This window comes from Budorcas taxicolor, chromosome 1 (genome assembly GCF_023091745.1).
Source record: "Budorcas taxicolor isolate Tak-1 chromosome 1, Takin1.1, whole genome shotgun sequence".
NCBI classification, from domain to species: domain Eukaryota; kingdom Metazoa; phylum Chordata; class Mammalia; order Artiodactyla; family Bovidae; genus Budorcas; species Budorcas taxicolor.
In genome coordinates, this window is record NC_068910.1 from 213112606 (window position 1) to 213125245 (window position 12640).

General features: G+C 46.3%; 1 protein-coding gene across 3 annotated transcripts in view; it reads right to left on the bottom strand.

Moving 5' to 3' along the window:
- The window catches only part of HLCS (holocarboxylase synthetase), a 192822-nt gene that overhangs the window by 153649 nt on the left and 26533 nt on the right, over positions 1 to 12640 (bottom strand). For all 3 annotated transcript variants that reach the window (XM_052648914.1, XM_052648924.1, XM_052648930.1), the window contains one exon: positions 7482 to 7664. In XM_052648914.1, coding sequence (XP_052504874.1) covers positions 7482 to 7664 — 183 coding nt within the window. The remainder of the gene's footprint in view (positions 1 to 7481; positions 7665 to 12640) is intronic.

Genomic DNA, 12640 nt, shown 5'->3' on the forward strand with positions numbered 1-12640 from the left:
CCAGTCCCATCACTTCATGGCAAATAGCTGGGGAACAGTGGAAACAGTGTCAGATTTTATTTTGGGGGGCTCCAAAATCACTGCAGATGGTGACTGTAGCTATGAAATTAAAAGGCACTTGCTCCTTGGAAGGAAAGTGATGACCAACCTAGACAGCTTATTATATTAAAAAGCAGAGATATTACTTTGCCAACAAAGGTTCGTCTCGTCAAGGCTATGGTTTCTCCAGTGGTCATGTGTGGATGTGAGAGTTGGACTATAAAGAAAGCTGAACACCAAAGAACTGATGCTTTTGAACTGCGGTATTGGAGAAGACTCTTGAGAGTCCCTTGGACTCCAAGGAGATCCAACCAATACATACTAAAAGAGATCAATCCTGAGTGTTCATTGGAAGAACTGATGTTGAAGCTGAAACTCCAATACTTTGGCCACCTCATGCGAAGATCTGACTCGTTTGAAAAGACGCTGATGCTGGGAAAGATTGAAGGCAGGAGGAGAAGGGGACAACAGAGGATGAGATGGTTGGATGGTATCACCGACTCAATGGACACGAGTTTGGGTAAACCCTGGGAGTTGGTGATGGACAGGGAGGCCTGGCATTCTGTAGTCCATGGGGTCGCAAAGAGTTGGACATGTCTGAGCAACTGAACTGAACAGAATGTGGAAAATAAAAAGATTTTTTTTAACATTTAATAAAATCACCATTAAGTCCCAATCCCAGAAAGATACCCCCTATATATATTCTTTCCAGTCTTTTTTTTCCCTGTGGACATATGCATGTGGTATACAGGTGCTCATACAAGATGTCACGTCACAATTCTGCAGAGAACTGAATTTCAGTCCTGCCCCCAGTGAATCTGCTTAAATGGGAAGACCTCGGGCAGATAAGTTCAGCTGGGCCACCCAGAGTCTGCACCTCTGCGGTGCCTCTCCTCTGCGTGGTGTCATGCATGGTGACACCCATGAAGTCATACGTGACCAGATTTTACAGCGGAAATCACATGCTACTATGGTGTCTGGGTGTCAACGAAGGTCTCAGAAACACACTTCCAGCAAATGCCAAGGGTCGGCTGTACCTTGGGTGAGTGTTTTTTCCTACTTGGGTCATGTGTTATTTTTTTCCATTTATATCAGTGCAACATGGAAACACATAGGTACCTCATAAATCTTCTGTGCTATTTGCTACAAAGAGTGAGTGTCCAGGCACCAAACTGTATAAACACAGCTGGTATGCAGTAAAACTATTTAGATAGCCAGTGTGTTTATTTTGTTCTTTCATAGGCCATCCTACGGTCCCACCTAGTACACAGTAAATGTTCAGTGAAAGGTGAATATTATTAACTGTGACTCTGAAATAATTTCTATGGGCCCAAAAGAAAAGTGCCACCGAAACGACTAAATTACACTATGCAAAACTGATGTCGAGAGAGAGGGGGGAAAAAAAAAAAAATCAAATCTCGGCCTGCTCACCAGGAAGCCTGGCTCAGCAGCGACACCGTGTGGTCAGAGATCTCAGATTGCCAACAGCACAGAGTATTTTACAGGAAGAGGGAAGCAGGGTCTTCGGGCATCTAATCCCAAAGGCAGGTGAGAAAACCTAAGGATGAGTCATGTGTAACAGATGATGGATACCAGGATCCTCCCCTTGTAACTTATTTCCATGCCGAGCAATGAGATCTATTAAGAAGGAAAACCAAATAGAGAGTACAGTCCAATTCTGTTCCCAGTCTGTCATCCGTATCTTTTACCACGAAGCACTAGCACAATGACCGAGGTGTTCCAAGATGACTCCAGTTCAGCATCAGAAGAGGAGCCGGGGGACTCGCCCAGAAGGACCATCACAGCCACCTTCACATTCATTTGCACAATAATCCTTCAGAGAACTTGTATTGCAGGAAAACATACGCTAAAACCCTGAATTCCTGCGTTTCCTTCTACAGCTGACTTAAGGGCTTCTAAGAGAAATTAATGACCACTAAGCAATGAGGAAAATTCTGAAAGAGATGAGAATACCAGACCACCTGACCTGCCTCTTGAGAAACCTATATGCAGGTCAGGAAGCAACAGTTAGAACTGAACATGGAACAACAGACTGGTTCCAAATAGGAAAAGGAGTACATCAAGGCTATATATTGTCACCCTGCTTATTTAACTTCTGTGCAGAGTACATCATGAGAAACGCTGGGCTGAAAGAACCACAAGCTGCAATCAAGATTGCCGGGAGAAATATCAATAACCTCAGATATGCAGATGATACCACCTTTACGGCAGAAAGTGAAGAGGAACTAAACAGCCTCTTGAATTGAAAGTGAAAGAGGAGAGTGAAAAAGTTGGCTTAAAGCTCAACATTCAGAAAACGAAGATCATGGCATCTGGTCCCATCACTTCATGGGAAATAGATGGGGAAACAGTGGAAACAGTGTCAGACTTTATTTTGGGGAGGCTCCAAAATCAATGCAGATGGTGGCTGCAGCCATGAAATTAAAAAAGACGCTTACTCCTTGGAAGGAAAGTTATGACCAACCTAGATAGCATATTCAAAAGCAGAGATATTACTTTGCCAACAAAGGTCCGTCTAATCAAGGCTATGGTTTTTCCAGTGGTCATGTATGGATGTGAGAGTTGGACTGTGAAGAAAGCTGAGCGCCGAAGAACTGATGCTTTTGAACTGTGGTGTTGGAGAATACTCCTGAGAGTCCCTTGGACTGCAAGGAGATCCAACCAGTCCATTCTAAAGGAGATCAGCCCTGGGTGTTCTTTGGAAGGAATGATGCTATAAGGCTGAAACTCCGGTACTTTGGCCAACTCATGTGAAGAGTTGACTCATTGGAAAAGACCCTGATGCTGGAAGGGACTGAGGCAGGAGGAGAAGGGGACGACAGAGGATGAGATGGCTGGATGGCATCACTGACTCGATGGATGTGAGTCTTAGTGAACTCTGGGAGTTGGTGATGGACAGGGAGGCCTGGCGTGCTGCGATTCATGGGGTCGCAAAGAGTCGGACACGACTGAGCGACTGAACTGAAGTGAACTGAACTGAAGAAATGAGGAGTCACACGACAGTCACGTGATCACTCATGTACCCAGTTCCTCGCACTCCCAAAGGAAAGCAGAATCCAGAGAGAAGAACGCAGGAAGGGAAAGTAGTACCCAGGACAGACACCCAGGACCCATCAGACCAAGCGCAAGATTCAAAATGAGAAATGAACATTTCTCAGAACTACTCTTTCCCAAAGATATATAGTAAAGGTTGGCATGGGGTCCGTGCAGAATGTTTGTGTATGTGTATATAAATCAAATATCTGCTTCCCTGGTGGCTCAGATGGTAAAGAATCTGCCTGCAATACAGGAGACCCGGGTTTGATCCCTGGGTCAGGAAGATCCCGTGGAAAAGGGAATGGCAACCCACTCCAGTACTCTTGTCTGGAGAATTTCATGGACAGAAGAGCCTGGAAGGCTACAGTAGTCCATGGGGGTCACAAAGAGTTGGACACAACTGAGCAATTAACACTTTCACTTTTACATTTGTTTTCACATTGTCCAACCTTTGCATTCCCATGGTTTGTTGAGTTCTTGTTGTCATTGTTCAGCTGCTAAGTCATGTCCGACTCTCTATGAACCCCATGAACTGCCACAAGGAAGGCTTCCCTGTCATCAGTGGGGGTTACCAATCAATAGGAGAAAATGGAACTCCCACCCCCAGGCAGTTAAAAGAACCAGGAGAACAAAAATACGAAGCATCTTCTGCGTATTGTAATATACACAGTTCAGTTCAGTTCAGTCGCTCAGTAGTGTCTGACTCTTTGTGACTCCATGGACTGCAGCACGCCAGGCCTCCCTGTCCAGCACCAACTCCCGGAGTTTACTCAGACTCATGTCCATCAAGTTGGTGATGCCATCCAACCATCTCATCCTCTGCCGTACCTTCTCCTCCCGCCTTCAATCTCCCAGCATCAGGGTCTTTTCAAATGAGTCAGCTCTTCACATCAGGTGGCCAAAGTATTGGAGTTTCAGCTCATACACAGACAAATATGCAAAACCTAAGGTTGTGCCCATCCTAAAGAAGACACGGGAAAAGCTAGACTTCCAAACCTCGGCTCAGAGGGGATTAAGACAAGAGCAGATGACTCTTTCCACTGCTACATCCAAGAGTCAAGAGACTCAAGTCCCAAGATTGGCACAGTCAGAACTCACAGGAAAGGTCAGAGGGCACTACCAGGGCCAGCCTGGGTCTGTCTCCCTCCCTGACCTTGGAGCAGGCAGGCACCCCTCACGAGTCCAGCCTCAGCCCTCCATGCTCAGCAAAGGAGAGGGAGAGATCTAGAAGGGTGACAGCCACATTCCAGAGGATGAGAAACCCTCACCCCAAGGCTCTGCCCCTTCCCTCCAAAGTGGGGGCTTTCCTGTTGTTCTGTCGCTCAGTTCAGTTCAGTTCAGTCGCTCAGTCGTGTCCGACTCTTTGTGACCCCATGAATCTCAGCACGCCAGGCCTCCCTGTTCATCACCATCTCCCGGAGTTCACTCAGATTCACGTTCATTGAGTCAGTGATGCCATCCAGCCATCTCATCCTCTGTCGTCCCCTTCTCCTCCGGCCCCCAATCCCTTCCAGCATCAGAGTCTTTTCCAATGAGTCAACTCTTCGCACGAGGTGGCCAAAGTACTGGAGTTTCAGCTTTAGCATCATTCCTTCCAAAGAACACCCAGGGCTGATCTCCTTCAGAATGGACTGGTTGGATCTCCTTGCAGTCCAAGGGACTCTCAAGAGTCTTCTCAAAAAGCATCATTTCTTCAGCGCTCAGCTTTCTTCACAGTCCAACTCTCACATCCATACATGACTACTGGAAAAACCATAGCCTTGACTGGATGGACCTTTGTTGGCAAAGTAATGTCTCTGCTTTTCAATATGCTATCTAGGTTGGTCATAACTTTTCTTTCAAGCTCGGTCATGTCCAACTCACTGCGACCCCCTGGACTGGAGCACCCCAGGCTTCCCTGTTCTTCACAATCTCCCAGAGTTTGCCCAAATTCATGTCCGTTGAATCGGTGATGCCATCCAACCATCTCATCCTCTGTCGCCCCCTTCCCATCCTGCCCTCAATCCTTCCCAGCATCAGGGTCTTTTCCAATGAGCTGGCTCTTCACATCAGGTGACCAAAGCATTGAAGCTTCAACTTCAGCATCAGCATCATTCCTTCTAATGAATATCCAGGGTTGATTTCCCTTCAGATTGACTGGTTTGATCTCCTTGCAGTCCAAGGGACTCTCAAGAGTCTTCTCCAACACCACAATTCCAAAGCATCAATTTTTTGATACTCAGCCTTATTTATGGTCCAACTCTCACATCCATACTGGATGACTACTGGAAAAACCATAGCTTTGACTATATGGACCTTTGTCAGCAGAGTGATGTCTCTGCTTTTTAATACGCTGTCTAGGTTTGTCATAGCTTTCTATAGTTGTATCTGTAAGAGTTGAAGCTCAGAGGACCGGCTTTATTTTGACACTTAAAGTCACAAGATGGAGCTGATGCTTTGCCTTCCGTTAACACATAAAACAGAGATAAATGATGTGGAGCTTTGAGGTCTAAGATGAAAGTGCAAACAAAAATCCTAACATTAATCCCCAAGAGTTCCCATTAAGGAGAGAGCTGACTACCTAAAATCTGTGTAATGAAAATGCAGTGAATGTTTCTTTAAGTGGAAGAAAAAAAACACATTGATACAGTTTTAATTTTTTAGGGGGGGCGGAATTCCCTGGCTATCCAGTGGTTACGACTCCAAACTTCTACTAAAGGAAGTGCAGGTTCGGTCCTTGGTCAGGGAACTAAGATCCTCCATGCCGTGCAGCACAGCCAAAAATAAAAGGAAAAAAAAGTAAGAAAATGCAATGAATGTGTCTTAAATTTAAAAAAAGAATCATCCATTGCTATAGTTTTAATTTATTTTTTTATTAAAAACATCACTTAGTCCATTTATCCTAGGCACCAGGAACTGACTAGGCACATTACACACTCTTAACTCATTCAATCTCCCAACAACAACAATAATAACATAACAGTAACAATAATAACTGCACTAAAGTTTAAATAATACAATTTACACAAAACTTTCATAGGTATGATTTCATGTAGTCCTCAAATAATCCCACAAGGTATCCGAGTCCTAAACGCTGTCAGATTTTCTGTGGCATTCCCACCCAGAAAACTCACAGCTCTAGTCTCTGCCAAAAAGTAAGTTGGCCAAGGGACAGAGGACAACCCCAAAGAGAATTCCTCAGGGAATTTCCAACAGTTAGGACTCCGAGCTTCCACTGCCAAGGGCCTGGGTTCAAATCCTTGGTCATGGAACTAAGACCCCACAGGCTGTACCCGTGGCTTAAACAAGACAACAAACGAACAAAAAAACACCCAAGAGAAAACGGAGAATTTTCCCTCCTTTAGAAATGTTGGTGTAGAGGGTATATAATTTGCTCTTTTCAAGGGAAAGCAGGTAAGTTTAGAGTAAGCTAGACTATCAGGTATTTGCTGAAATTACACAGCTACGTCACTAAACTCACAAGCTTACCTACTGAGGAAGAGACAGACCCACAAAATAATATGCCGCAAGTAATAAGAAATTAACAGCTTCACAAAGCCAAGAGATTATCGAAAAGACACACCTGAAGAACCTGGCAACCGGCCCAACCTGGTAACAACCTCAGGCACAAACGAAGACAAAAGGCCAAGAAAAATTCTGAATACATTCCCAACTCTACGGCATTTTCCTTTTAGACCAAACTAAAAGACGAAAACTGAAACCCAGACCCCCCCTTTGCCACAAGATGGCAGACATCAGCACAAGAGAAACAAGTTGTGGTTTTCCCATCCAAAGATTCCCTGAGAAAGGCCGAAATGAAAACAAAGGCTTTTAATCCCAACTGAATACACTGTGCTTTCCAAATACACTCCTGACACATAAAACAGTGACCTTTCCCCCCTCGAGTGGAAAGGGCGATAACTTAAGAGACTTCACACCCTCTAAACTCCAGTGTTCTCCCTCTTCTTTATAGAAACACCAAAAACAAATCAGTTATACTTGGACAATTTTAACGTGATTTCCAAACCCAAAGTCAAAAGAGACATAGAAAATGAAAACAGAAATCAAGGATGTCCTTGGTGGCCCGGTGACTAAGAACCTGCCTGCCAGTGCAGGGGACACGGGTTTGATTCCTGGTCTGGGAAGATCCCGCATGCCTATGGGGCAACTACTAGGCCCTTGCGCGGCAACAAGAGAAGCTCCGGCGATGAGCAGCCCACACCGGCAACTGAAGAGTAACCCCCGCTCGCTGCAACTCAAGACCCAGCACAGCCAAAAATAAATGAATAAATATTTCAAAAAAGAAATCAAAACTGAAACCCCCAGCCACACAACAGCTGGGGGAAGGGCCACCGTTCTGAAGACGGGCATTTGAGGGGGTCCCTCCCCACCACACACGCACTCACCTCCGTGGCCGACAGCAGGTAAAGAGGCGTTACGGCAGGAGCTTGCTTTCTGTCGCAGCTTAGGCCCAGTGTCGTCAGGACCTCCGTAAGGACTTCGTATCTTCTAACGTTGCTTGATTTGAGCAGGTTAAAATCCTCTTGCGTCTGCACCGCTGGAGAGCTGGGAGGTAGTTCCAAGTGCACCTGAGAGGGAAAAGACACCACTTCGTGCATCAGAGGCGCCGGGGGCAGAAGGACAAGCAGGGTCTCCGCTAGCTTTTCTGGAAACTGGAACATGCGTTCTTCTCATTATCAACACCATACAAACCTGGAACCTGGGCATTTGGAAAAGAACAACAAGTGGTGAAAAGATTCAAGGGAGCCCATTAAAATCACGGCTGTGGACGAACGGAGAGAGAAATATACACTACCATCTGCCTTCCCTGGTGGCTCAGATAGTGACGAATCTGCCTGCAATGCGCAAGACCCGGGTTCAATCCCTGGGTCGGGAAGATCCCCTGGAGAAGGAAATGGCAACCCCCTCCAGTATTCTTGCCTGGGAAATCCCGTGGACGGAGGCGCCTGGCAGGCTACAGTCCACGGGGTCGCAAAGAGTTGGACACGACTGTGCGACTACCACTTCACTTCACTTCACCATGTGTAAAATGTAGAGCCGGTGGGAATTTGCTGTAATAACTCAGGGAGCCCAAACTGGGGCTCTGTGACAACCTAGCGGGGTGGAATGGGGTGAGAGAGGTAGGGAGGTTCAAGAGGGGGGGACGTATGTACACCCATGGCTGATTCATGTTGCTATATGGCAGAAACCAACACAATATTGTAAGGCAATTATCCTTCGGTTAAAAATAAGTAAATTTTTTTAAAAGCACTATGAAACTTTGCCTTAGAGATATTTAACCTAATAAATTCTTACTGATGGGGAAAAAAAAACTGTGGCTGTGAAGGCTAAAAAGATCTGCACTAAATGACCATGGACAGTAATTTTCCAGGTCCCGAATTTGATCACTAGTCAGTCACAGGACCTCGGACAAGTCACTTAACATGGTTGTAGGACCGAGCATTTGGGAAAATGGATATGCTGAGAACCCAAATATAGCTGCTGCTGAACTTAGAAGGGCGCAGGGAGTCACGCTTGAAGCTCCCGTCCTACCTACTGGTCCTGCCGCCTAAGCGCCAGGGATGGCAAGTGGCCTAATTCACCTCTTGAAGAGTGTTGGTGATGGGGTGGGAGGTGAGAGGGGGGTTCAAGAGGGAGGGAATGTGTGTGTTCAGTTCAGTTCAGTCGCTCAGTCGTGTCCGACTCTTTGAGAGCCCATGAACCACAGCACGCCAGGCCTCCCTGTCCATCACCAACACCCAGAGTTTACCCAAACTCATGTCCATTGACTCAGTGATGCCATCCAACCATCTCATCCCCTATCATCTCCTTCTCTTCCTGCCCTCAGTCTTTCCCAGCATCAGGGTCTTTTCCAAGGAGTCAGTTCTTCACATCAGGTGGCCAAAGGATTGGAGTTTCAGCTTCAACATCAGTCATTCCAATGAACACCCAGGGTTGATCTCCTTTAGGATGGACTGGTTGGATCTCCTTGCAGTCCAAGGGACTCTCAAAGACTTGGGGCTTCATGTGTGTATTTAGTTCAGGCTTTGTTGTAAAGTGAAAATTAGAGGAGTTCCACCCATTAGTAGTCTGTGTCTTGGTGTGAAGGAACATACTGGAATTTCTGGCTCCCTTGAACTAGAACTTTCATATCAGTGGTCTGTGTCCTGATATGAAGGAATGTACTAGAACGTCTAACTCTCTTGAAATCTGATTTTAACTGAGCATTAGCACCTCGACGACACCAGAATATTGAGTACCAGAAGAGCAACCTGAGCATGTTATTTTCATTTGCTTTTGCCAGGAACAGCTGTGGGTTTCTGTTACCAGCAGAACTCCCAGCCTGATGTTATAAGAACATGATAAAAAGCTTAGTGCCAGCCTTCAGGCAACTTAAAATCTCTCAATCCCCACTCAAGCCTTAACCAGAACAAAAATACTGCCCAAATACCCTGACCAAAACAATGCACTTGTGGAAAGTTCAAGCCAATCTAAAAAGGCTCACAGAACTGTCCAGTTCCCACATTCCATCGGGTCAGCTGAGGGCGGCCCGCTTCACCCAAGAGCCTGGTCCCCACTACCAGCGGTCCCCAACCTTTTTTGGCACCAGGGATCATCTTCATGGAAGACAATTTTTCCACGGGGTGTGGGGGAAGCAGGGCAGGTCCGGGATGATTCAAGCACACTGCATTTATTCTATTCTGATTCCATCAGCTCCACCTCAGATCATCAGGCATTAGATCCTGGGGGCTGGGGACCCCTGCCTTAAACCATCCTGGAGGAGGGAGAAGGCAGAAGATGACATCCTGTAAGGTATCTGAATCCCACTGCATGTCCTCTGTGTTGTTAACCAAGGGTGTGCCTCTGCTCTCCAGGGGACAAGGCCAGTGCCAGGACGGACGGTCAGCAAGGCGATGGGTCACGTTTCATCCAGGTGACCGTGTGACTGTCCGGAGATTACCTCTTGCAAGCGGCAGATATCAAATGAGCAAGCTCTGTCCTCACCTGGGGCCAGGGCAGGGGGGCGAGTGTTAATGGTACATGTGCCCCCTGCACTAAGCAAGTACTCTGGGGGGCTGTTACTGAAGTCAATGTCACAGGTGGGAGATGTGGAGACGGAAGAGGAGAGCTCCCCCTAGGAGCAGGCCTCAGGATTCCAGGAGGTGAAGGAAAGCAAGGACATTGCTTGTGGAGGGCTAGTGTCAGTTTCAAGATGAGGTGTTTCTACAATGGAGACGGGTCTCCCCTGGTGGCTCAGAGGGTAAAGAATCTGCCCACAGTGTGGGAGACCTGGGTTTGATCCCTGGGGTCGGGAAGACTCCCCTGAAGGAGGGAATGGCAGTTCACTCCAGTAGTCTTGCCTGGAGAATCCCCATGGACAGAGGAGCCTGGAGGGCTGCAGTCCATGGGGTCGCAAAGAGTTACACACGACTTAGCGACTAACACGCACACACGGTGGAGACAAGGAGAGAGGCCACGTCTGCCTCTGTACCTCGCTCTGTAAAAGGGCCTCGGGGCGAATGCTAGCCACACTCACCCTCATGGTCCTCTGCGGTTTGCGACCAATGTCTTACCCTCTGGCTGTAATGATGTTACCACAGCAATGGGCCCATTTCAGTAACTTGGCTTTGTCTAAAATTAAGACATTTAGACCAGACTCAAAGCTTTAGTCAAAGCTATGGTTTCTACAATAGTCATGTATGGATATGAGAGTTGAACCATAAAGAAAGCTGAGCGCCAAAGAATTGATGCTTTCGTACTGTGGTGTTGGAGAAGACTCTTGAGAGTCCCTTGGACAGCAAGGAGATCCAACCAGTCCATCCTAAAAGAAATCAGCCCTGAATCTTCACTGGAAGGAGACTGATGCTGAAGCCGAAGGTCCAACACTTTGGCCACCTGATGCGAAGAGCTGACTCACTGGAAAAGACCCTGATGCTGGGAAAGATTGAAGGTGGGAGGAGAAGGGGACAACAGAGGATAGGATGGTTGGATGGCATCATCAACTCGATGGACGTGACTTTGAGCAAACTCTGAGAGACAGTAAAGGACACGGAAGCCTGGCGTGCTGCAGTCCATGGGGTCGCAAAGAGTCTGACACAACTAAGCAACTAAACAACAGCAAAGAGCCAAAATTAACAATGTCTCCGGTCACAAACATGGAGAGGGGGCGCCACCAGCATCAAGGAGGCGGTGCTGCTAACAACCCCACCACAGAGAAGGAACCCATCCAAAATGTCAGCAATGCCATGGTCGAGAAACTCTGCTATGAAAGTACAACCACTTCTGCCGTGTGCTCAGCTCAATAAGGACACAGAATACTGCAAATCCATTTCACAAGCTCTACTTGGACACCTTCATGCCAACGTCCTGGTTCATTTGATAATCAAGTGCCTGCCTTAATCCAGAGCCTTAAAATTTTTCCTGCATGTCTGGTCAGTAGAGCGGTACACCAAGATTTCCTTTTTCTGTATGACGATGAATGCCCAAGGCATTAACTAGTTCCCTGGCCGTGAGACCACCACCTACTGTGCAGCTGTGGTCTGCCCTTGAAGCCCTCCTCTTACTGGGTTACATCAATGCTCCATTTACTACAAAGATGAAGACTATGAAATTGAACAGGGAAAGAGGAAACTAACCAGCCTGAGCTCGTATTTATTGGTTGATCTCGGCGGTATGGTAGTGACACAGGCCTGAGGAGAAAACAGTGACTCTGGCACACAGAGAGTGGAAGTCATTTAAAATCAAAAATGACATTCTAATCCCTGAATCTCATTTTTGAAGCTGCATCATATTGCCTTTTTTTCCTAGGGCAATGCACGCAGGATCAAATTTTATGACAGTGATGGGGTCAGTTTGAATGGTGCAGCAGGCAGATTTGCTATGTAACTCAGAGCAATGGATCGCCACAGTGCCGAATCAATTTTCCAGTACAAGTCTGGGCACCGGGGTGGTAAAATTCACTACTCAAGGCTGAAATACAGCTCTAGGAAGTCAGGTTTTTAAGTGGATTTTCTGAGAATGCGCAGTTACTATAGTTACCATATTTGCAGAGAAAAAAAGAGAAGCATTTATTAGGCCTCCAAAAATGAATTCATGGGATTGCAGCCCACATGAAATCAGCTTGGGTTGTACATGCTTATCTGGCCTGATGGTCAGATTTCTTCATTATACGCATCTATAATCTTCATTATATACATTATATACATCTATATACAATTCAAGAAGTATTATCTTAAGAACAAGTGAGTGAACGTTAGAATAGTAAAGAAACAAGTATCTGTCCCCTTGAAGAATGTTTGATCAGAAAACCCAAGAGACTTAATTTGTAGGAGGGCTGGAGAGAGACACAGCATATGAAATGAAAAGAAGCCACACCAAAATAGAAGGCAACAATTCTCTAACTCAAAAAAAGATCTGTATAATAAAACAGATTAAAATCTGTTATACTCATCCTGGGAACCATGCTGGGCAAAAGAGCCACATCTACTTAGTTTTCTCATTAGATCACAAATCCTTAAGGATAAGAGTTCACCTAAACTGTAACAAAAACTTCCGTCCAAAGGTA